The sequence below is a fragment of the Furipterus horrens genome, unplaced genomic scaffold, assembly GCF_987537825.1.
Source record: "Furipterus horrens unplaced genomic scaffold, mFurHor1.1.pri manual_scaffold_3, whole genome shotgun sequence".
Classification (NCBI taxonomy): Eukaryota; Metazoa; Chordata; class Mammalia; order Chiroptera; family Furipteridae; genus Furipterus; species Furipterus horrens.
This window is the reverse complement of record NW_028327173.1, coordinates 109,672,593-109,697,644: the sequence shown is the minus strand read 5'-3', so window position 1 is coordinate 109,697,644 and position 25,052 is coordinate 109,672,593. Positions and strand designations below refer to the sequence as shown.

The 25,052-nt window shown below is 38.9% G+C and overlaps 1 protein-coding gene across 1 annotated transcript in view; it reads left to right on the top strand.

Annotated features, from left to right (window-relative positions):
* The window catches only part of LOC150015734 (uncharacterized), a 52,018-nt gene extending 30,842 nt beyond the window's left edge, over positions 1–21,176 (top strand). The window contains exons 7-8 of the mRNA XM_090268310.1: positions 3,413–3,581; positions 21,010–21,176. Of these exons, the coding sequence (XP_090124436.1) occupies positions 3,413–3,581; positions 21,010–21,176 (336 nt within the window). The remainder of the gene's footprint in view (positions 1–3,412; positions 3,582–21,009) is intronic.
* Positions 21,177–25,052: the final 3,876 nt, after the last annotated feature.

The window sequence follows — 25,052 nt, the reverse complement described above, 5'->3', positions numbered from 1 at the left end:
TTGAGATTTTTCTTGTTTCCTGAGCTAGGCCTGTAATGACATAAACTTCCCTCTTATTATTGCTTTTGCTGCATCCCAGAAGTTTTGATATGTCATATTGTCATTCTCATTTGTCTCTATATATCTTTTGATCTCACCTTTTATTTCTCCTTTGACCCACTCATTTTTTAGTAGTATGTTGTTTAATCTTCACATATTTGTATTTTTTAATTTCCTTTTTGCACTTGACTTCTAATTTCAAAGTATATGCTTGGTATGATTTTAATCTTGAATTTGTTGAGGCTAGTTTTGTGATTCTGCATATGGTCTATCCTTAAGAATGTTCCAAGTGCATTGGAGAAGAATGTATAATCTGATGTTCTGGGATGAAAGGCTCTGTAAATGTTACGTATGTCCATTTGGTCTAATGTGTCATTTAAAGCCAATATTTCTTAATTGGTTTTCGGTTTGGATGATCTATGTAGAGCTGTCAATGGAGTATTTAGGTCCCCTACTAGGATTGTGTTTTTGTCAATTTCTCCCTTTAGTTCTGTTAGTAGTTGCTTTTTATATTTCGGTTCTCCCTCACTGGGTGCATATATATTGAGAAGTGCTGGGTGTTCTGGATGTAGTGTCCCCTTTATGCTTATAAAATGTCTGTCTTTATCTCTTGTTACCTGTGATATCTTGAAATCTATTTTTGTCAGATATAAGTAGAGCTACACCTGCTTTTCTATGGATGCTATTTGCTTGGAGAATTATTTTTCACTTTGAGTCTGTCTTTGTCTTTGTGGTTTAGATGTGTCTCCTGAAGGCAGAATATGGCTGTGTTTTATTTTTTGACCCACACTGCTACTCTGTGCTTCTTTAGTTGTGAATTCAGTCCATTTTCATTTAGGTTAATTACTGATATATGAGGATTTCCTACAGCCATTTTATCCTTTCTTTTCTGGTAGCTCTGGTTCTTTACCTTTGTGTTTCTGTCTGTTGTTTTTGTTTGTTGGTACTTCCTCTGTTTCCTTTTTTTAAAGTTATGTGTCTCATTTTTGGATTTTTTATATGTGGTTACATTAGGTTTATAAAAATGAAAGTTTTATATACACATATACAGTAGTCCTTTCTCTTTTTAATGCACCTGATCTCCATTGCAAATATAAACTCTTTCTCCCCCCCTTTTATGTTTTATTGTCACAAATTATCCCTGTTATGCTCTAAGTCTGTTGGTGATCTTTCTTGTAGTTTTGTGACCTTCTGTCCTTTGTTTCAAGTGAGTATTTCCTGTAATGGAGGTCTACTGGTGATGAATTCTCTCAGCTTCTGAATGCCTGGAAAAGTATTTCTCCTTCACATTTAAAGGATAAATTTACTGGATATATTGTTCTTGGCTTGTAATTCCTCTCTTCCAGCTTATGGAGTTTCTGTTGAGAAGTCCAATGATAACCTAGTATATTCTCCTTTATAGGTTGCTTTCTTCTTTTCCCTGGCTGCTTTGAGAATTCTTTCTTTGTCATTAATTTTTGACAGTTTTAATACAATGTGCCTTGGAGAAGGTCTTTTTGGATTGAGGTAATTAGGTGTTTATTTTGCTTCTTGGATTCAAGGATCTAGCTCTCTCCATAGGTTTGGGAAGTTCTCATCAACTGTTCATTTGAATAAGCTCTCTGTTTCTTTCACCCTCTCTTATTCTTCTGGTATGTCTATTATTATTATATTGTTCTTTCTGACAAGTCAGGCAGTTCTTGTAGAGTTCTTTAATTTTTTATTTTTTATGCTCAAGTCTTTATCTTCTTCCCTCTGTGTCATTTCTCGATTTCTATCTTCAATATCACTAATTCTTTCCTCCATCAGGTCAGCTGTATTTTCTATGCTCACTGGTTCATTCTTGATCTCTTGTATTGAGTTCTTCATCCCCAGAATTTCTATTTGGTTCTGTATTAAAGTTTCAATCTTAGTAAAATACTCTTTTTGTTGGTTGATTTGGTTTCTGAGTTCATTAAATTGCCTCTATGTGCTTTCTTGCACCTCAGGTTGAATTTTTCAGAACTGCAATCTGGAATTCTCTGTCATTTAAGTTACATATTTCCATAAGTTTAAGTTTATTTCCTGGAAATTTTTCATTTTTCTTCTTAGCTGTCCATTAGTTTGGTTAATTCATGGTATTTGATGGATTCTTTTTCTGTCTTGGCATCTGTGTGTGAGTGGCACTTCTCTAGTAGATTGATAAGAAGTCTTTCTATTGTTTTCCCATAGATAGCACTGAATCACAAGGTTTTTAGCTCCCTTTCACTTCTCTGGGATTTCAGATCTCTGCAGGGTGGTAGAAAGTGGCCTGTGTTCCTTGGGAAGGAGGGTGCCTCCCCCGTGAAGCAGTTGTCCACTCCCAGGGGACCGACCCTACAAGGGAATGTAGTAGGTGATGGGACTTCAAAACCATGCCATCCCAGTGCTGTCCCCTGCAGCCAGGCGCTGTTGGCAGTGTAGCTTTGATGTATGGTGGTGGGGTGACCTGGGGGAACGCAGATGCCTCCTTTGTTGCTTTGCCCTTCGACCAAGGATAACCTCGGACCTCTGTGGTGTACTCCCTGTGCCTCCACCTGACCCTGGGGTTAGTCACATAGTTCTCCTGTGGCTCAGGAAGTGTTTCTACAGTACCATTTCTCAGGTTTGCAGATAATGTATTTTACTTTGCAACTGGAAATGAAGAGTGAGGGGAGGTGAGCTCTGGGAGGTTAAGGGAAGTCAGCCAGACTTTGTGGCCAAAGAACCATGGCCCCACCTCTGTCCTTCATCCCTGCATGTCACTGGGCTCAGCTGCAGTTCATACTGCCCACTGCTGCAGGAATGCTCTCTAAATCTCTTTTCTCCTTTTGGCTGAAGGAAGTGCCATCCACAACCTGATAGCTCTTCTCTCCAGGCTGAGCACTGCAATGAGCTCCAGGCTGCAGGGTTGTGTCTATTGCACCTTTGAGCTCTTCTCCCTTCTTGCCTCCCCAGTTCGGTTGCTCCCGCTTGCTCACCTTTAGATGTTTTATTTATTTAATTATTTATTTAATAACTTTTTTAATATGCTTTATTGATTTTGCTGTTACAGTTGTCCCAATTTCTTTTCCCTTTGTTCACCTCTACCCAGTGACATCCCTCCCTCGCCTTTAGATGTTTTAATGCGTGGATCTTTTAGACTTTTTTGTGCGTCGAGCAGGGAATTCTTTGTTGAATTATAGCTGTTCAAATTGTTGAAACTTAAAGGGGAGAGACCATGGGGATCTCTAACACCACCATCCCTCTGACATCACTGAGATGAGAAATGGGTTTTTAAATGTCTTCATATAAACTTGCTCCTTAGTCCAACGGCTATATATTTTATTTTGGGGTTTTAGTAACATACATATCTGAGATTTGTGCCTGCTAATTATCCCTTCCTCATTTTTAACAGATCACCAAGATCGAAAATGTCAGTCATTTATGTGATTTGAGAGTTTTAAACCTTGCCAGGAACCTTTTATGTCACGTTGATAATCTTAGCGGGCTGGATTCACTTACTGAACTTAACCTGCGACACAATCAAATCACTTTTGTGGTGAGTATTGAAATGGAATCGATGTGTGAGTCCTGGCTTTTTTTTTAAGGAAATGAAATAAGTGTTACAGCATTGCTTAATGCAAAGTAAGCAGCGAAGGTAATTCTGATTTTTTTCTGAATTTAAATTGTGGATATAATCACTAAGCTTTATAATTTTTTAATTTTTTCATTTGGGAAGTATTAAGGTGTTTTCCATTTAAAAAGATAAATAAAAATTAAAAGCAGAATAGATATATTATCAGTAAACGAACCAGCTTGTGTAAATGTATACTGAATCATTTCCTGTTTTGTTTAGAATTAATAAGAAAAATGTTATTAGTTATTGAAAGTTGATGAATTGTTGCACCAAGAGGGAAGAACTTAGGAGGTTTAAAGCTGTGAAGACATGCATGAATACCATATCCTTTGAAGTTTTTAAAGAGGCAGCTTGGTATAGTGGAAAGAGCATTGCATAGGGTATCAGAAGCTTAGTTCTGGTCTTAGCTTCATCTCTCATTACCTGTGTGACCTTGGGCAAATCACTTTAACTGTGTAAGCCTCAGCTTAGTTTTGTCTAAAATAAAGGCATTGGGCTAGATTATTTCTGGGGTCCTTTTGGCTCATTAACTCTGATAAAAGACCTAAAGATGGGAGAGAACTGGCATGTGAGCAGGAGGAAAAGATTAGCATTGTGGGGACAAAAACTACAGAAAGGTGAGCCTGGAACTCTGAAGATAAACTTTGTCAGATTTATAGTTTTACTCAGGTTCAGCAACTAAATAACAGCTAACACTCTGGTATTTTGTGTTGGGCACATGCGAAGAGCACTAAAAATATGGCTTTCAGCTGTATTATATGATACAGTCCAAGCAGACTTTTAATAATTAATAAAACCATTGTTTTTTTTTAACAAGTTTCCTTTGTTTGCATGCAATAGAAAAACTATGTTAGGTTCTCTCTGCATATCATGTAAGCACTTTCAAAGGCACAATTCAACTTAACTTTTTTTTTTTTTTTTTTTTTTTTTTTTTAAGATTTAATGTGTTTTATTGATTAAAATATTACATTTGTGCCACTTTCCCTTCCCTCTGCTCCCCTCCACCCGGTGGCCCCCTCCCTCCAGTTGTCCCCCCCTTTTAGATTATGTCCATTAGTTGTGCTTACAGTTCCTCCCAACCTCTCTCCGTCTATTCCATTCCCTCCTACCATGATCCCCAATTCCTATATCATCTCCCTCCCTCTCCCCACTCCCCCTCCCTGTTGACCTCCCCCCACTATATTTCCCTTACCCACAGTTCCTTTTCCACTCTCGTTGCCTGTTTCGTTTGCCTTTGTTTCATCTCCCTAGCTTCTGTTTTTTAAACCAGTCCCTTTAACTTCTCATATAACAGTGGTTTGGATCTAATGAACTCTTTCAGTTTTATTTTGTCCTGGAAACACTTTCTCTGTCCTTCTATTCTGAATGACAATTTCGCTGGATAGAGTATTCGTGGTTGTAGGTTTTGGATTTTCATTACTTTGAATATTTCTTGCCAGTTCCTTCTTGTCTGTAGGGTTTCCCTTGAGAAGTCAGCTGATAGTCTAATTGGGACCCCTTTGTACATAATTCTTTTCTTCTCTCTTGCTGCTTTTAAGATTCTCTCTTTATCTTTAATTTTTGACATTTTGATTATAATGTGTCTTGGAGTGGTTCTCCCTGGGTCCAGTCTCTTGGGAACTCTCCTTGCTTCTTGGACCTGCAAGTCTATTCCCTTCCCCAAGTCTGGGAAGTTCTCCTTTATTATATTTTCACTCAATTTTTCAAGTTCTAGTTCATCTTCCTCATTCTCTGGCAAACCAATGATTCTTATGTTGGGCCTTTTATAGCTGTCCCAGAGGTTTCTGATCCTCTCATTGTTGCTTCCCAATTCCTCTCGCTGCATTGGTTGACTGCTAGTTTCTTCTCCATATTCCAGTTTGTTGAAATGGACTCTGGATTCCTCACCATCTGTCTCATATGTGGTTTTGTTCCTTTCGTTATGAAAGTTTTTCGCTTCTTTCATATCTTTTTCCTGCTCTTTTGTGAATTCTGTAAGCCACCTGATAACAATGGCCCAGAACTGAGCCTCTGACAGGTTTCTTATCTGTTCATCTGTCAGGTTCTCTATCTGGTGTCTGGTGAGTTGTGTTACCGGTATTTCTAAAGTTGCCTGCCTCATTTTGACAGATGCGTTTTGTTTTCCTGGGCTGGCTGTCGGGAGCAGGGGGCAGTGCCTGCGTACGCGTCACAAATCAGCGACCGGCAGGCGCGCGACCTATTTCGCAGCCCTGTGGTGCTTTCTGTGGGGGCGGGGGTCCAAGATGGATTCACACAGTTATTCAGCTAGGAGACCGGGATCCGTCCTCCCGCCCCCCTGGGCCTCACTGTTCAAGGCGATGCTGCGGCTGCCCCCCAACGCCGGAGTCGCGCAGGAGTCGCGCAGGAGTCGCGCAGGAGTCGCGCAGGCCAGGGGCTTGAATGCCTCCAGGATTTTTCGCCGCCCCGCCCCGCCGCTCCGCAAGCAGCTTTGCCTTCTTTAACTCTTACCTGCCCAAATGGCACCGCTGGTTTATAACTTCATATGTTGGGCTTCCGTGTAGCTTTATTTTCTGGAATTTCTAGTTATCCTTTGTTTTGAAGTAGTTGTATTCCACTATAGTTGTAGAGGGAGACCTAGCGTGTCCGTCTAAGCCTCCATCTTGGCCGGAAGTCCTCAACTTAACTTTTTCAAGACATTGAGTTCCTTTGTAAATAATTAAGTGTACCATAAATGGTACACTTGAAAAGACTGGAGACAGATAATGTCTTATCTCAAGGCCTCATTTACAGACTGGTTTCATTTCGAAGTTTTCCCAGAAGATCTGAATCATGTGATGCTCGTATCTCTTGGAATAATTTCAGAACCTTCTCAAAAAAATGGATTCTGACCTCCCCAGATTGGATTTAAATATTGAGAATGGCTTATCTTAAAAGACATGCAGATTGAGTTTACCTGTTACATTGCTGAGACTCTAGGAACTGCTCAGGCTGGACTTAATCTGTCCTCAAGACATTGGTTATGGGAAGAATCCAAAAAGTTTTGGCAGAGTAGGGTACAGACACCTATTGGCCCTAGCAATTGCGTTCTGTATTTTCTCTTTCTGTTGGAAAGTGCATTATGCATATTCAGGAAATTGCTTACTGAGTTTCTTATTGAGTGTTATGTTTAGTCATTACTGTTATAGCTTAGGCAGCAATAAACATCTTAGGGAAAATGAAATTATATTAATTTTTAAAAGTTATGTATTGTGAGAATACATGTAAGAATAAATAAACTTTATCCAACTTTTCTTTTTTCCTTTTCAAAGCATTAGTCTTCTAAAAGAACCAAGAGACTTTTAAATCTTAGGATTCTTTTTTTTTTTTTTCATTATCATGTCTTTTCTCCAGGGTCAGTTATCACACTTATTATTTTTGCTTTTTTGTTTTCTTTCATGGTTTTGATTTTTCTCAATGGCTGGTCATTCTCAAATGAAGGTCATATTAAGTAGTGGCTGGGTCTCTTTTGCAGCTGAATAGGTCTTTTTAAGGGTAACATCTTTCCCTAGAATGATCACTAGGTTTGTAAGTTGTTGAATCTCACACATTGGCAGCCTTCCCTTTTGAGTGAGTAGAAGAGAAAAGAGAGTCTTACTCTGTAATTGCCAAAGTTAGAAAGACTATTGCTGGCGTAGAAGGACTTTAGTATCTTTGGTGCCATGTGAAACTGCCATTCCTTTTCCACCTCTGATCCTACTATAACAGTTATTAACCATCTCCATAGATAAAACACACATACTCTCCATCCTTCCTGGGCAGATACTCTGTTTTGTTTAGAGAACAGATCCTGAGTCTCTAGCTGAGCGTTTCCTCAGCCAGTTTTTCTGTACATGGTTGTGTGTGTGTACAGCAGGGATAGGGGTAGGCTGGGGGTGGAGTGGGTGTGTTAGTATTACAGGAATAGCTGTTAAATAGACCTTTAAACACACCCACTTGATTAGTCACAATCAACCACAGGCTGGCCCTACACTTTACTGACTCCAAGCATTGAGTAGAATGGCATTCTGTTACAAAGTATTGCTGCCTTTGCAATGCAGCATCTCTCTTGCAAGTTCTGAGCTATAGTTTTCTCTGTTCAGGGTTATCTCCAGTATCATCCTGTCTGCTTTCCAGCTCCCTGAAATTCACCACATGTTGATCTATTAATGATAACTCTTGTTTTTATCATTTTCATGGATTTACTCATTTTGTGGTTATTTTGTTTTGTTTTGTTTTTGCTTTGCCAATTGAATCTTGGGAAGGACATAAATCAAATGCATTACGCTTTTCACCATCTAATCAGAAACCTTATTTTTTGATGTAGAGAAGTTATTCTTTGTTGTTTATTGTAGTTAAATTCACTGATCTTTTTCTGGAAATTTTATAAAATTTAAACCACTTGTCTTTTTAGTTTATTTAGTATCTTTCCCTTTTAAATATTATAAGACATTTCAGACATTCCCAAAAGAATCTCCCAGCATTTTTGTATTCATCAATCAACTTGATAAGTAAAAAAATTTCAAATATAATTGAGAACTTCTCTGTAATCCTCCCCCAACACATCCCCTCCCTCCTTTGCAGAGGTACCACAATTCTGAATTTGGTGTTTATTCCAATGCATGTCTGTTTTTTCCCCATATATGTATGTATCCCTAAACAATACAAAGTATTGTTTTTGCATGCTTTTAAATGTTCTCTAAATGGTATCATCATACTGTATATATCTTCTTTTTAACATTTAGTCCCCTTTTACCCACCTCTCCCCTCAATCATTATACTGTTGTCCATGTCCATGAGTCCTTTTTCCTTTTTTGCTCAATCCTTGCACCCCTAACCTCCCCCTTCCCTTAGCTGTCATCCTGCTCTCTATGAGTCTGTCTCTATTCTGCTTGTTGGTTTAGTTTTTTCATTAGATTCCACATACAATTGAAATCATGTGGTATTTGTCTTCTTCTGACTGGCTAATTTCATTTAGCATAATGTTCTCCAGGTGTATGCATGCTGTTGCAAAGGGTAAAATTTTCCTCTTGTTTGCGGTGGAGTAGTATTCTATTTTGTAAATGTCCCATAGTTGTTTTATCCACTCATCTACTGATGGGCACTTGGGTTGCTTCCATATCTTGGGTTCCTTTTGATATATTCCCAGACGTGGGATCACTGGGTCAAAAGGTAGATCCATTTAAAAAAATTTAAAGTATCTCCACACTGTCTTCCACAGTGGCTGCACCAGTCTGCATTCCCACCAACAGAGTAAAAGAGTTCCCCTTTCTCTACATCCTCACCAGCACTTGTTGTTTTTTGATTTACTGATGATAGCTACCTCACAGGTGTGAGATGATATCACATTGTGGTTTTGGTTTGCATTTCTCTGATGATTAGTGACATTGAGCATCTTTTCATATGTCTATTGGTCCTCTTTGGAGAAGTGTCTATTCAGATCCTTTGCCCATTTTTTAATTGGGTTGTTTGTTTTTTTGGTGTTGGTTTTTGAAAGTTCTTTGTAAATTGTGGATAGTAACACCTATTAGATGTATCGGAAAATATGTTCTCCCATTCTGGGGGTTGTTTTTTAATTTTGTTGATGATTCCCTTTGCTGTGCAAAAACTATTTAGCTTGATGTATTCCCATTTGTTTATTTTTTCTTTTATTTTCCTTGCCTGGGGAGATATATCCAGTAAAATATTTCTATGAGCAATGTCCAAGATTTTGCTGCCTATGTTTTCTTCTATGATTTTTATGGTTTAAGGTCTAACATTAAAGTCTTCAATCCATTTGAAATTTATTCTTGTGTGTGATGTAAGAAGGTGGTCTGGGTTCATTTTTTTGCACATATTTATCCAATTTTCCCAACACCATTTATTGGATAAATTATCTTTAGCCCATTATATGTGCTTGCTTCCTTTGTTGAATATTAATTGACTACACAGGTATGGATTTATTTCTGGGCTTTCTGTTCTGTTTCATTGATCTATGTGTCTGTTTAATGTCAGTACCATGCTTTTCTAAATACCATGGCATTATAGTATAGTTTCATATTAGATAGTGTGACTCCTCCAGCTTTCTTCTTTCTCAGGATTGCTTTTGCTATTCAGGGCCTTTTGTGGTTTTTTGAAATATTTGTTCTAGTTCTATGAAATATGACATTGGAATCTTGATAGAAATTGCATTGAATCTATAGATTGCTTTTGGTTGCATGGACATTTTAATGATGTTAATTCTTCCTATCTATGAACATGGTATGTGTTTCAACTTATTTGTATCTTCTTCAATTTCTTTCTTCAGTGTTTTATAATTTTTGGAGTACATGTCTTTTACATCCTTGGTTAGGTTTATTCTTAAGTATTTTATTCTTTTTGAAGCAACGATGAATGGGAATGTTTTCTAAATTTCCCTTTCTGTTAGTTGGTTATTGGTTATAAAAATGCAACTGATTTCTGGATATTAATTTTGTATCCTGTTACTTCCCTTAATTCAATGATCAGTTCTACTAGTTTTTTGGTGGAATCTCTGGGGTTTTCTATGTACAATATCATACCTGTAAATAATGATAGTTTTACTTCCTCCTTTCCAATTTGGATGCCTTTTATTTTTTCTTCTTGTCTGATTGCTGTGGCTAGGACTTCCAGTACTATGTCGAATAAGAGAGATGAAAGTGGACATCCCTGTATTATTCCCAATCTTAAGGGCAATGCTTGTAGTTTTTGCCCATTGAGTATGATGCTGGCAGTGGGTCTGTCATATATGGCTTTTATTATGTTTAGGTATATTCCCTCTATTCCCAATTTGATGAGAGGTTTTTTAAAAATCATAAATGGGTCTTATACTTAATCATATGCTTTTTCTGCATCTATTGATATGATTATGTGGTTTTTTTCCCTTTATTTTGTTTATGTGGTGAATCATATTTATTGATTTAAAAATACTACATCAACCTTACACTCTCAGAATAAATACCACTTGACCATTATGTATGATCTTTTTGATGCATTGCAGTATTCAGTTTGCTAATATTTTGTTGAGGAGTTTTGCATCTATATTCATCAGGGATATTGGTCTATAATTTTCTTTTTTTGCAGTGTCTTTATCTGGTTTTGGAATTAGGATAATGCTGGCCTTGTAAGTGACCTTGGGGGCCTTCCCTCCTCTTGACGTTTTTGAAATACTTTGGGAAGGACAGGTGTTAGTTCTTCCCAAATGTTTGGTAAAATTCACATGTGACACCATGTGGTCCAGTGCTTCTGTTTGTTGGGAGTGATTATTGTTTCAGTTTTTCTAGTTGTAATCTGTCTATTCAGATTCTCTGATTCTTCTTGATTTAGTTTTGGAAGATTGCATGTTTCTAGGAATTTATCCACCTAATCCAGGTTGTCCAGTTTGTTGACATATAGTTTTTCATAGTATTTTCTTACAATCCTTTGTATTTCTTTGGTGTCAGTTGTTATTTCTCTTCTTTTATTTCTGATTTATTTATTTGGGTCCTCCCTTTTTTTTTCTTGATGAGTCTGGTTAAAGGTTTGTCAGTTTTGTTTATCTTTTTAAAGAACCGGGTCTTGAATTCATTGATCTTTTGTATCATTTTTTTCAGATTCTATTTTGTATATTTCTGCTCTGGTCTTTATTATTTCCTTCCTTCTCCTTACTTTGAGCTTTGTTTGTTGTCCTTTTTCAAATTCCTTTAAGTGTGAAGTTAGATTGTTTATTTGAGATGGACCCGAAATGCTATGAATCTCCCTCTTAGGACTGCTTTCCCTGTGCCACACAGGTTTTGGATTGTTGTGTCTGCATTTTCATCTGTTTCAAGGTATCTTTCGATTTCTTCCTTTATCTCATTGTTGACCCACTCATTGTTTAATAACATGTTGTTTAGCTTTGTGTGTTTTTCAGTGTTCTTACGATTGATTTCTAGTTTCATACTATTGTGGTTAGAGAAGATGCTTGATATATTTCAATATTTTAAATTTATTGAAACTTGTCTTATGTCATAACATATGTTCTGTCCTAGAAAATGTTCCATGTGTACTTGAAAGTTATGTGTATTCTCCTGATTTGTGGTGAAATGATCTGAAGATATCAATTAAATCCATTTGATCTGGTGTGTCATTTAAAAAAAAAAGTTTTATTGATTATGCTGTTACAGTTGTCCCAATTTCGTTTCCCTTTGTTCCCCTCCACCAAATAACCCCCCTCCTTCCTGTTGTACCCCCCTTAGTCTATGCCCATTGGTTGTACATATAGTTCTCAACATCTTCCTGTCTACTCCATTCCTTCCTACTATGCTTCTTAATTCCTGTACCCTCTCCCTTCCTTCTCCCCTTCCCCCTCCCTGCTGACCTCCCCCCAATATGTTCCCAATACCTATAATTCTTTTCCCACTCTCTTTGCCTTAGTTTGCCTTTGTTTTGATTCCCTAGCTTCTGTTGTTGGTTCTTGTGATAGTTTTTATTTTAATGTTCATAGTTTTGATCCTCTTTCTCCTAAACAAGTCCCTTTAACATTTCATATAACAGTGGTTTGGACTTCCGGCCAAGATGGAGGCTTAGACTGACACACTCGGTCTCCCTCTACAACTAGACAGGAATACAACTACCTCCAAACAAAAGATAAATAGGAATTCCAGAAAATAAAACTACACGGAAGCCCAATGTAAGAAGTTATAAACCAGCGTCGCTCGTTGGACAGGTAGGAAGAGCGAAAGTGGGTGGTGCTATTTGTGGTAGCACCAGGGACAGTGGCAGGGAGAGCAGTTCTGGCTGCAGTCAAGCCCCAGCAGCTTCTGACCCCAATGCTGGGAGAAGCAGCCACTGCATTGCCTCGGATGGTGAGGCCCAGAGGGTGGGAGGAAAGATCCGGGTATCCCAGCAGAGAATAACAGCAGGAATCCATCTTGGACCCCCGCCCCCACACAAAGCGCTGCAAAATAGGTTGCGGATCGCCACCGGTCGCCGAGTAGTGACAACAAAGCACCACAGCGCAGTGAAAAAGGTTGCGGATCACTGCTGGTCACCAGGTTGTGACGAATACACAGGCTCCGCCCCCTATAGCCTGCTCCAGAGCAAAGCAGAACACAAAACTGTCAAAATGAGGCAGAAAACTATAGAAATCCCAGTGACGCAGCTCACCAGGCAACAAATGAAGAATCTGACAGATGAACAAATAAGAAACCTATCAGAGGCTCAATTCAGAGCTATAGTTATTAGGTGGCTTATAGAATTAACAGAAGATTTGGAACAAGATGAGAGGACTGAAAGCCATTCATACTGAAAAGAACAAAAACACATAGGAGACAAGTGGTGAGGAAATAAAATCTAGAGATCAAATCAACAAACCAGAACTTAGAGAAGGAATAAACAGTAAACCAGTGCGGAAAGAGGAAACAGAAAGCAAGGAAAGTGAGAAGAGGATCAGAAACCTCTGGGAAAGCTATAAGAGATTGAACATACGAATTATAGGATTGCCAGAGGGTGAAGAAGAAGAACTAGAAATTGAAAAATTAAGTGAAAATATAATAAAGCAGAACTTCCCAAACTTGGGGAAGGAAATAGACTTACAGGTCCAGGAAGCACAGAGAGTTCCAGAAAAACTGGACCCAGGAAGAACCACTCCAAGACACATTTTAATCAAATTGTCAAAAATTAAAGATGAGAGAATCTTAAAAGCAGCAAGAGAGAAGAAAAGAATCATGTACAAAGGGGTCCCAATTAGACTATCAGCTGACTTCTCAAGGGAGACCCTGCAGGCAAGAAGGGACTGGCAAGAAATATTCAAAGTAATGAAAATCCAAAACCTACAGCCACGAATACTCTATCCAGTGGAATTGTCATTCAGAATAGAAGGGCAGAGAAAGTGCTTCCAGGACAAAATAAAACTGAAGGAGTTCATCAGATCCAAATCACTGTTATATGAGATGTTAAAGGGACTTGTTTAGAAAAAGGAGGATCAATACTATGAACATTAAAATGAAAACTGCATCACGACAACCACCAACAGAAGCTAGGGAATTGAAACAAAGGCAAACTAAATAGGCAACGAGAGTGGAAAAAGAAATATAGGTATGGGGAACATATTAGGGGGAGATCAGCAGGGAGGGGGAAGGAGAAAAGGGAGGGAGATGGTACAGGAATTAAGAAGCATAGTAGGAGGGAATGGAGTAGACAGGAAGAGGTTGAGAACAACCATATGTACAACCAATGGACATGGACTAAAAGAGGGGGAAAACTGGAGGGAGGAGGGCCACCGGGTGGAGGGGAGCAGAGGGCAGGGAAATTGGGACAACTGTAACAGTATAATCAATAAAACATATTTAAAAAAAAACAAAAACAAACAAACAAAAACAAACAAACAGTGGTTTGGATCTAATGAACTCCTTCAGTTTTACTTTGTCCTAGAAGCACTTTCTCTGCCCTTCTATTCTGAATGACAGCTTCGCTAGATAGAGTTAATTGTGGTTGTAGGTTTTTGCTTTTCATTATTTTGAATATTTCTTGCCAGTCCCTTCTTGCCTGCAGAGTTTCTTTTGAGAAATCAGCTGATAGTCTTATTGGGACCTCTTTGTATGTAATTCTCTTCTTCTCTCTTGCTGCTTTTAAGATTTTCTCTTTATCTTTGATTTTTGACATTGCGATTATACTGTATCTTGGTGTGGTTCTCCCTGGGTCCAGTTTTTTCTGGAACTCTCTGTGCTTCCTGGACCTGTAAGACTATTTCCTTCCCCAAGTTAGGGAAGTTCTGCTTCATTATTTTTTCATATAATTTTTTAATATCTAATTCTACTTCTTCACCTTCTGGCAACCCTATGATTCGGATGTTGGCCCGCTTATATCTGTCTGATAAGTTTCTGAGCTTCTCCTCATTTTCCCCACTTTTCGTGTCCTCTTTCTGCGCTGGTAGACTGTTTGTTCTTTCCCTAGGTTCCGATTTGTTGATTTGATTCCTGGCTTTCTTTCCCTCACCACTAGTTTCATATGTATTTTTGTTCATTTCAGCAGGACTAGCCTTCCTTGCTTCCCCGTCTTGTTTAAGGTCTGCTGTTAAGTCTGTAAGCATTTTTATAACCAAAGCTCTGAACTGAGCCTCAGAAAGATTTTCTATCTGCTGGTCCAATAGAATAGATATTTGCTGTCTGGTTAGCTAAGTCACTGGGATCTCTATCATGATCTGTGCCATTCTGACCATTTTGTGTTTACCTCTGCTTCCTGGGCAGGGCTGTCACACCTCCTACACTGTAGGGGGCTGAGCCCCGTGCACTCATTACAACCAGGTGACCCTTCTCACCACACTGTGGCATTTTCTGCTGGGGTGGGGGGTCCAAGATGGGTTCCTGCTATTCACTCTCTGCTGAGAGACCAGAAGCCTCCTCCTCCATCCCCACCCCCTCCTGGCCTCACAGTCCAAGGCAATGGAGGTCTGCTTTCCCCGGCTTTGGAATCGCAAGCTGACGGGTCTGGTATGCAGCCAGGGGTGCTTCCCAGGCAGTTCTCACCTCCCCTTAAATACGGGTGTCTGAGCTTACCGTGTCCTACTGCTGTTGCTGCTGCTGCCGCAGACAGCACAGCTTGACCTCCCCTCCCTGGCTTTGCCCCTCCTACCTGTCCAGACAAGAACCACTTCTTTATAACTTCATACGTTGGACTTCCATTTATTTTCTGGAACTTCTGGTTATTGCTGGTTTTACGGTAGTTGTATTCCTTCTTAGTTGTGGAGGGAGACAGAGTGTGTCAGTCTAGGCCTCCATCTTGGCCGGAAGTCTCCTGTGTTTGTTTGTTTCTGTGTCCCAGGGAGAGCTGTCGCTCCTGTTACATTGTAAGGGGTTGGAGCCTTAGGTATTGGTTAGTAACGGGCAACCTGTTTCACCACGTTGTGGCACTGTATGCAGGGGAGGGGCCTGAGAAGGAACAATGCCACTTGCCCAGCATTCGCCCCTTTTCCGGGCACTTCTCCCACTTCCGTACCAGACTGGCACCCCTCTAGCTGCCGCCCTGGCCGTCGTTCCAAGAGTGGGTGTGTCTGTTGGTGTTCTAGGTCCTTGGGAGCCCTTTAAACAAGCAGACTCTGCTGAGAGACCAGCAGTTTCCGCCTCCATGCCACCGGTTTGCACAGTCAAAAGCAATGAGGCTTGATTTTCCCCAGTGCTGGGACAGTGAGCTGCGCGGTCTGGCGAGGAGCTGGGACACCGGGGGCGGTGTCCTTCCCGACTTTTTAAAATGTGTAATTGCACTTTCCGCTGGCCTGCCGCTGCTGTTGCCTCTGCTGCCACCACCACACCGTGTCCTCTCCGCCCCAGCTCTGCCCCTCCTACCTGTCTGGATGAGTATTTCTTCTTTATATCTTTATTTGCTGGGCTTCCATGCACTTTGATTTTCTGGAACTCCTGGTTGTTTCTAGTTTTGAAGTAGCTGTATTCCTTCTTAGTTGTGGGGGGAGACGCAGCATGTCTGTCTGCGCCTCCATTTGGCCAGAAGTTCTGATCAGGTGCGTCATTTAAAGCTGCTGTCTTCTTGTTGATTTTCTGTCTGGAAGATCTATTCTTTGAAGTCAATGGGGTGTTAAAATACCTGACTACAATTGTATTTCTGTCAATCTCTACCTTTATATCCATCAAGATTTGCTTCATGTATGTAGGTGCTCCCGTGTTTAGTGAATAAATATTTACAGTTATATCCTCTTGTTGAATTGTTCCCTTTATCATTATGTAGTGTCCTTCTTTGTCTCTTAAGCCATTTACATTTAGGGTGATTATTGATAGATACATATTTAGTACTCTTTTATTGTTAGACTGTTTTCCTCTGTTTTCTTTTTCTCATCTTCTTAAGGCAAGCCCTTTAACATTTGTTGCTGTACTGGTTTGGTGCTAAGAAACTCCTTTAGCTTTTTTTCTATCTGGGAAGCTCCCTATTTCTCCTTCAATTTTAAATGCTAGCCTTGCTGGGTGAAGTATCCTTGGTTGTATGCCCTTGCTTTTCATCACTGAATATTTCACACCACTCCCTTCTGGCGAAATGTTTCCGTTGAGAAATCAGATGACAGTCTACTTGGTGTGCCCTTGAAGATAATTACCTGCTTTTTTCTTCCACTTTTAGGATTCTCTCCTTATCTTTAAGCCTTGCCATTTTAATTATGATGTATCTCACCATAGGCTTCTTTGCGTCCAACTTGTATGGGACTCTCTGAGCTTCTTGGACTTGTGTGTCTTTTTGCTTCACCAGATTAGGGAAGTTTTCAGTCATTATTTCTTCAGATAGGTTCTTGATACCTTGCTTACTCTCTTCTTCTGGTATTCACATGATGCAGATAATATACTTCATGTTGTCTAAATGTTTTTTAAGCTCTCCTCCTTTTTTAAAATTCTTTTTTTCTTTTTGCTGCTCTGCCTGGGAGTTTTTTCTACCTTGTCTTCCAAATCACTGATGTGATCCTCTACCTCATCTAACCTACTGTTTATTACTTCCAGTGTATAATTTATTTCAGATATTGCATTTTTTATTTCTGACTGGTCCTTTTTTATGGTCTTTGTCTCTTTTCATGTCGTTGAGCATCCTTATGCTCATTACTCTTAACTCTATATCTGGTAAGTTGCTTGCCTCCATTTCATCTAGTTCTTCTGGAGAATTCTCTTGTTCTTTCACTTGGGGTCTGTTTCTTCATCTTCCCATTTTGGCTGCCTCTTTTTGTTTGTTTCCATGTATTAGGTAGATCTGCAAAAACTCCAGTGTAGTCCTTTGTTAGATGCTGCTTACGATTGGCCCTGGGCAACTTGTCTGTAGCTATCAGTGATCCAGTTTCTTGCTCCCTCTGATGGGCCTGGGTGTTGCAGGAAAAAATCAGGCTGTACACCAAGTCCAGATTTTACCAGCACCAGGCTTGGGGCATAGTCAGCTATAGCCTCAGAGCTCCCAGAGATCTGCCTTAGTTGTTAATCAACGATAAGGCTTCAAGCTGTACTCAGCAGCCCAGCTTATATCCACAGGGTGGGGCAGAGTAATTCCTATGGATGGGACTATCGCTTTCACTCAGGCTGATGCCTCTTGGAGCGGAGTGCTCTGCCTGAGAAAGATGGCTCCTGCTATATGTGGAATGACTCAGAACAGGAATCCTGGTGGCTTTTCCTTCAGTTCTCCCCACAGAACCACCAGTCCTAGACTCTCCTTACACATCTCTAGACTACGCTGCCCTTCCTTTGCCAGAGCCCAGGGTACGTTGCTGCAAAAATAATTTTTTGTGTTGGCCCTTTTGAGACTGTGTCTCCAGCCATTTCTCCCTAGCAGACAGAAACCCCACTGCTTTTCACAGCTGGAGGTTATCTTGGTTCCTTTCTGGCTCTGGTGCTGTAGGCTGGGGAGCCCAACTTGGGGTTTAGACCCCTCACTTCTCAGGGGGAATCCCCTGGCTGATGTAATATCCCTCCAGAACTCTAGCTGCCCCTGTGGGAGCCCAGCCCACCCTCTTTCATCCCCACACTCCCTATCGGTCATGTTGTGGTAAAGTGGTTTCCTTTGTTGGTCTGTGGTTATAAGGCTTCTCTCCAGCTAGTATCCAGTTGGTTATTCAGGATGATTTCTCTACAATTTAGTTGTAATTCCAGATTGGTACTGGGAGCAGGTTAGTGTAGCTTCCGCTTATTCCTCCACCATCTTGGGTTCTTCACATATCTTCTGTAAGTTGCTTTTATTAACATTATGCTTTGAGATTGGAAGATCGAACCAGCGACACTTAGCTCGCAGGCCGACGCTCAATCCACTGAGCCAAACCAGTCAGGGCACATCAGAGAAGGAAAACTCTGATTCCAAAAAACCTCCACTGCCTTGCGGCATACCTCTTCAGGGGAAAGGCTAAGGGAGTAAACCCCGACAGAAAATCCGGAGCCGGAGTCCCTAAGGCGGTTTGACGTTGTAGTCAACACCGGCAACTCCTGTGGCGCACCTGAAGCCAAGCTGTATTGACTCCGTCTTTCCCTTGGATCCTTCAGCTGCGAAGAGAGGGGGGGTCTGCTGCATGGGCAACAGCAGACCCTCCATATCACCCTGCCCAGGCTCTGTAGCTTCAGCTTCACTGGAGAGGACACTCCAGCGTCATCGCAAGATGTCGATTCAACACGGGAGGAGACAGATACCGTGTCACTCCCGAGTTGGACTGCACAGCCATTCTCGGCGGTGCAGATAGACTCTTAAGAAGCTACACCATCGTCTCTCGAGGCTCTGTAGCTTCAGCTTCACTGGAGAGGACACTCCAGCGTCATCGCAAGATGTCGATTCAACACGGGAGGAGACAGATACCCTGTCACTCCCGAGTCGGACTGCACAGCCATTCTCGGCGGTGCAGATAGACTCTTAAGAAGCTACACCATCGTCTCTCGAGGCTCTGTAGCTTCAGCTTCACTGGAGAGGACACTCCAGCGTCATTGCAAGATGTCGATTCAACACGGGAGGAGACAGATACCCTGTCACTCCCGAGTCGGACTGCACAACCATTCTCGGCGGTGCAGATAGACTCTTAAGAAGCTACACCATCGTCTCTCGAGACGGACGGCTGCCGACGATGCTTTGAGATTAATCTATGTTGATACCTGTAACTCTGGTTCACTAATTTTTATTGTTATATAGTACTACATCATATAATTATAACTATTTTGCTATATATAGATAGTAATAACATTAATATTTCCAACATTTTTGTTACTAAGGGTGTCATGAATAAATTTTTTACAGTTTTTTTTGTGCACATATATAACAATTTATGTAGGTCAGTGGCTTTCAGATTTTTTTAGCTGTAATCTATGGTAATAAATAAAATTTAAATAGAAACCCAATTATTAAATACATCTTTGTATGAGTACATTATCAATAATGTAAAGAAGCATTTTTTTGAAATCATACTTACCTTTACTGTAGTTCATTCTGGTAATCCTATTTTTTAACTATATTTTATTGATTATGCTATTACAGTTGTCCCAATTTTTCCCCCTTTTCTCCTTTTCACCTGGTACCCCCCATTCTCTCCAGCAATCTCCTACCTTAGTTCATGTCAATGGGTCATGAATATAAGTTCTTTGTATTCACCCTTTCCTATATTACTCTTAGCATCCCCTTGTCTATTTAGTACCTACCAATTATGCTTCTTAATCCCTGAACCCTTTACCCCATTCTCCTCCTTCCCCCTCTGAGCTGATAACTCTCCAAATGATCTCCATATCTGTGATTTTGTTCCTGTTCTAGTTGTGTGCTTAGTTTGTTTTTGTTATTGTTCTTGTTTTTTAGATTCAGTTGTATATCTTATTTGAATCTATTGTACCTTATTAAAAATATTGGTCTTGAAAAATATTGGTCTTTTAACTATGAAATTGTATTGCATTGAGATTTTATTTTGAATTTCCAGTGAGGTTAAATGCCTTTCATCTTTTTTATTTTTGATATTGAGATTGCCTCTTTTCTGAATAGCCCTATTCTTTGCCCATTGTAATAATACTTTTTCCCCCCTTTTGAGTTGATAAACAAATTCTTTTTTGAGGAACAGTAGTAAAATCATCAATAGTTTTCTTTATTGTTCTGGGTTTTATTTGTTTGAAAAATATAAGATGTTTTTCCATATTCTCTAACAAAAATTGTTCTTCACATGTAGGTGTTTCATCTGTTTGGAACCGATTTTTAGCTGTAATGTGAAGTTGAAATCCCATTTTATTTTTTCTCATTTATTTAAAAGTGATTTTCTGTCTTTTCTTCTCCCTTTGGTAGTATATCCCTTTAACAAATTAAATATCTACATATGAATGGTTTGGTGCCTGATATTTCTGGCCTGTTTAACTGATATATATATCCATGTTTCAGTATAACAACACTCTCCTAATAATTGTAACTTTCTATTATGTTCTAGGAGCTAATAGAATAAGGTCCCCAATCTTCCTATTTCTTCTCTTTCCTTCCTTTCCCAAGCTGCCCTCCTTCTTTCCTTATTTTTAAAAAACATCTTGGCCCTTTCTTCTTCTATATACAGTCTAGAAATGGCATGTCAAGTTCTATGAATAACCATACTGGTCTGTTGATTGGAATACCTTTGAATTTGAAGACAATTACTTGTTTATGATATTAAGCTTTCAATATCATAACACAAACATGTCATTACTATGAATGGCATAATGTTAAGACAGAACATCTCTTAATTCATATATGTCTAATTTAATGATTTTATGCTTTTATCCATAGAAAATTTATTTTTTCTTTCGTTTTGTTTAGATTTCTTCCCAGATATCTTATAGCTTTTTGTCGTTCTTGTAAACTGGTGGGGGGTAGGGGTGTGTTGGAAATAGATTTCTTACTAGTACTAGTATATGGAACCAAAGTTGATTTTGATTCATTGATGTTGTATCTAGCAAACTTACTCTAACACTTAATAATTCTAATAATAGTTTCTGGCCAAGATGGAGGCATAGGTGGATGCACTTCACTTCCTCGCACAACCATTAAGGATTACAGCTACCTCAAAACAACCAGAACTGCCAGAAAAGTGGCAGTGGCATTGGCGTTGGCAAGGCAGCAGCTGCAGCCAGCTGATGGAACAAGTGGTCCCACATAGTAAAAGCCAGGAAGGACACCTGGGGAACGATCCCAGCCCCAGGCTAGGACTCCTAGCTAACAGTTCAGTGCCAGGATAATAAAGCCTCTTAACCTCTGGCTGTGAAAACCAGTGGGGGTTGGGGCAGCAGAAGAAACTGCCTGTCTCTCAGGAGAGTCCATTTAGATGGCCCCCACAGTCCTAGAATGTATGCAAACTCACCCATTCAGGGAACCATCACCAGGGTAACAGCTAAAGGGGTGCCAGTTGCATACAGGAAGTAAATGAAGTGACTGGAAACAGGGTGAGTGCCAAGCAAGTGGCATTTTCCCTCTCTGACTTCTCGCCAACATATAGCACCACAGAGCAGTGAAATAGGTCATCGTGCACTGATGAATACCTAAGACTCTGCCTCTTACAATGTAGCAGGTGTGGCAGCTCTACCTAAGACACAGAGGAAAACACAGGATGCTGTCAAGTTTTGAGAAGACAGGGATGTATGGCCCAAATGAAAGAACAGATTAAAACTGAAGAAAAATAACTAAGTTAAAAGGAGATAGCCAACCTGTCAGATGTAGAGTTCAAAACTAGTAATAAGGATGCACAGAGAAATGATTGAGTACAGCCACAAAATAAAGGAAGAAGTGAAGTTTATATGAAATGAAATAAAGAAAAATATATAGGGAACCAGTAGTGATTGGAAGGAAACTGGGATTCAAATCAATGATTTGGAACACAAGGAAGAAATAAACATTCAACCAGAACAAAATAAGAAACAAGAATTCAGAAAAACAAGTAGAGTTTAAGAAGATTCTGGACCATCTCCAAAGTGCCAACATCCAAATCATAGGGATTCCAAAAGGAGAAGAGGGAGAGCAAGAAATTGAAAGCTTACTTGAAAAAATAATGGAGGAAAAGTTCCCTAATTTGGTGAAGGAAATAGACATACAAGTCCAGGAAGCACAAAGAGTCCCAAACAAGTTGGACCCAAAGAGGACCACACCAATACGCATCATAATTAAAATGAAAAAGCCGAAACATAACGAGAGAATCTTAAAAGCGGCAAGAGAAGAGCGGAGAGTTACCTACAATGGAGTTCCCATAAGGCTATCAGTTGATTTCTCAAGAGAAACCTTGCAGGCAAGATGGGGCTGGCAAGAAGTATTCAAGGTGATGAAAAGCAAGGACCTACAGCCAAGATTACTCTATCCAGTAAAGCTATCCTTTAGAATGGAAGGGCAGATAAAGTGCTTCCCAGAAAGGTAAAGCTAAAGAAATTCATCATCAACAAGCCATTATTATATGAAATGTTAAAGGGACTTATTTAAGAAAAAGAAGATGATCAAAACTTTGAACACTAAGATGACAACAAACTCACAACTATCAACAACTGAATCTAAAAAGTAAAAACAAAATCCAACTAAGCAAACCAGAATAGGAACAGAATCATAGGTATGGGGATCATTTGGAGGGTTATCAGTGGGGAGGGGGAAGGGGGAGAATGGGGGAAAAGGTAAAGGGATCAAGAAGCATAACTGGTAGTTACAAAATAAACAGGGATGGTAAGAATAGTAAAGAAAATGGAGAAGCCAAAGAACTTAGATGCATGACCCATGGACATGAGCTAAGGGGCGGGGATTGCTGGAGGGAAGAGGCAGTACTGGGCAGAGGGGGGAAAAGGGGAAAAATTGGGGTAACTGTAATAGCATAATCAATATACCTAAAATAATTCTAATAATATATCTGTAGATTATCTTGTTTTTTTTATTCAGACAATTATAATTTTTTGCAAACAATGATAGTTTTCCCTAATTATCGTAGATTTTGTTTCTTGTTTGACTGAAATTTCAGTTTGACTGAACCTTCAGTTTGACTGAACCTGCAGTACAGAGTTGGGTAAAGAAGTAAAAGTGCCCTATTTTTTGTTCTAAAGAGAACACATCACTACCTATGTTTGGTAAATGCCATTTATCAGTCTGAAAAAAATTATTCTTTATTTTTAGTTTCCTGAGAGTTTATATTATGAGTGGTTTTGGGTTTTATTAAATGATTGTTCTACAATTCTTAGGTTGATTATATGGATTCTTTGACGATTAAATTTGTAAATTATTGTAAGATTTTGTAATGATAAGTCATTCTAGCATTTTTAGTCATTATATATATTGTAGGCTCTATTTCATATATATTCTTGATTTTGTTCGTTAATATTTTATTTGCAATATTTACACATATGTTAATAAAAGAGATTGACTTATAATTTCTTTTTATTGCTGTTCTCTAGCATAAAGGTCATATTAGTCTTGTAAAATATATTAGGGGTGCTTCCTATTTTGATCTTCTGTGATTCCCTATTTTGATTTCTTATTTAGTGTAGATCTTAATTTATATGAGATAAAGAAGATCTATTCCTTGAATATGTGATAGAACTTATCTATTAAATAGTCTAGGTAGTTTTAAACTATTGAACTCAGTAATAATAGTGGACATCAGTTTTGATATGTTAAAGTTTTCTTTCATGAAAATTCACTTTCCTTTTCTTGCTCCTCTATTTGTAGTCATGTCCTCCTTGTCACTTCTAATAACACTTAATTATACTCTTTTTCTTCTTGATCAATATTACCTGAAGGTTGTTTATTTTACTAGTAGTTTTAAAGAACCAGCTTTTGGCTTTATTGAACCTATCTCATAGCTTATTATTTTGTGAGGTTTTGTTCTTATCTCTTATATCCTCTATTTCTTTCTAGTTTTGTGTTGGATGTTTTATGCATTAGTTTTCAGCTTTTTTAATTTTCTAATACAAGGTCTGAAGGCTATAAATTTCCTTCTAAGATCCACTATAGTTTCTTCCCACAAGTTTTGAAATTGTGTTTTTATTATCAGTTCTAAATACTTTGTGTTACATTATGATTTCTTCTATGTGCTATTAAGAAAGTATATTTAAAGTTTTTGATACAGATTTCTTTCCTTGTCATTCTTTTCTAATTTATTGTATTGTGCCTAGTGAATGTGGATTATATGTATTTGGTTCTTTGACGTTCGTTGAGGTTTGCTTTATTGCCTTGTTAATATTTATAGTCAATACTTACTGTTTGCCTAGTATGTGGTCAGCATTTGAAGCTATGTTTCTAGGCGTACATAAGCATAAGATTGATGCATCTTCCTGATAAATTGTTTCTTTCATTATTATGTATTAATATCTTCATTGCTCACTCCCTCATTGAGCAAGTATTTTATGAGCAGGGGCCATATACCATGCACTGTTCTAGGTATTTAGTATGTATCAAGAAGCTAATACCTTTTGCCTTATCAAATATTTAGTATAATGTTAATACCAGTTTTCTTTTGATTATTTTCCCTAGTATATATTTTTTATTCCTTAACCTTTTTAAAATTTAAGACTTAGACGTAATTTCAGGAAATGTTGCAATGGTATAAAGAATTCCCACTACCTGTCTCAGATTTCCTAAATGGTAACAAGACAGTGTTAAAAAAAATCGCAGAAGACATGACTCTTTCTTTAACTTACAATCTGAGAAAATAATATCTAAGCAGATAATTTGGTCTGTTATACTAATTGTGATTACTGATATATTTAGATGGATCACTTCAATACCTCTCAGGCTTTATTTGTCCTGTTTTTCCTCTGCTTTTTTCCTCTTGTGCCTTATTTCAGGTTGATGGTATTTTCACTATTTTTTCGTATTCACTTTAATGGTTATTCTTGCCATTTTAAAATACACCCTTGACTAAAATTATACAAGTTAATACACATCCATACCATTTTCTCAAATAAGGACCTTAGGATCATTTAATCCAGTAACCTCATCGCATTTTACATGTTCTTGTTGCCTAGTATTTTCTTTTTATCTTTTTACTCTCAAAATTAGATGTTTTGGT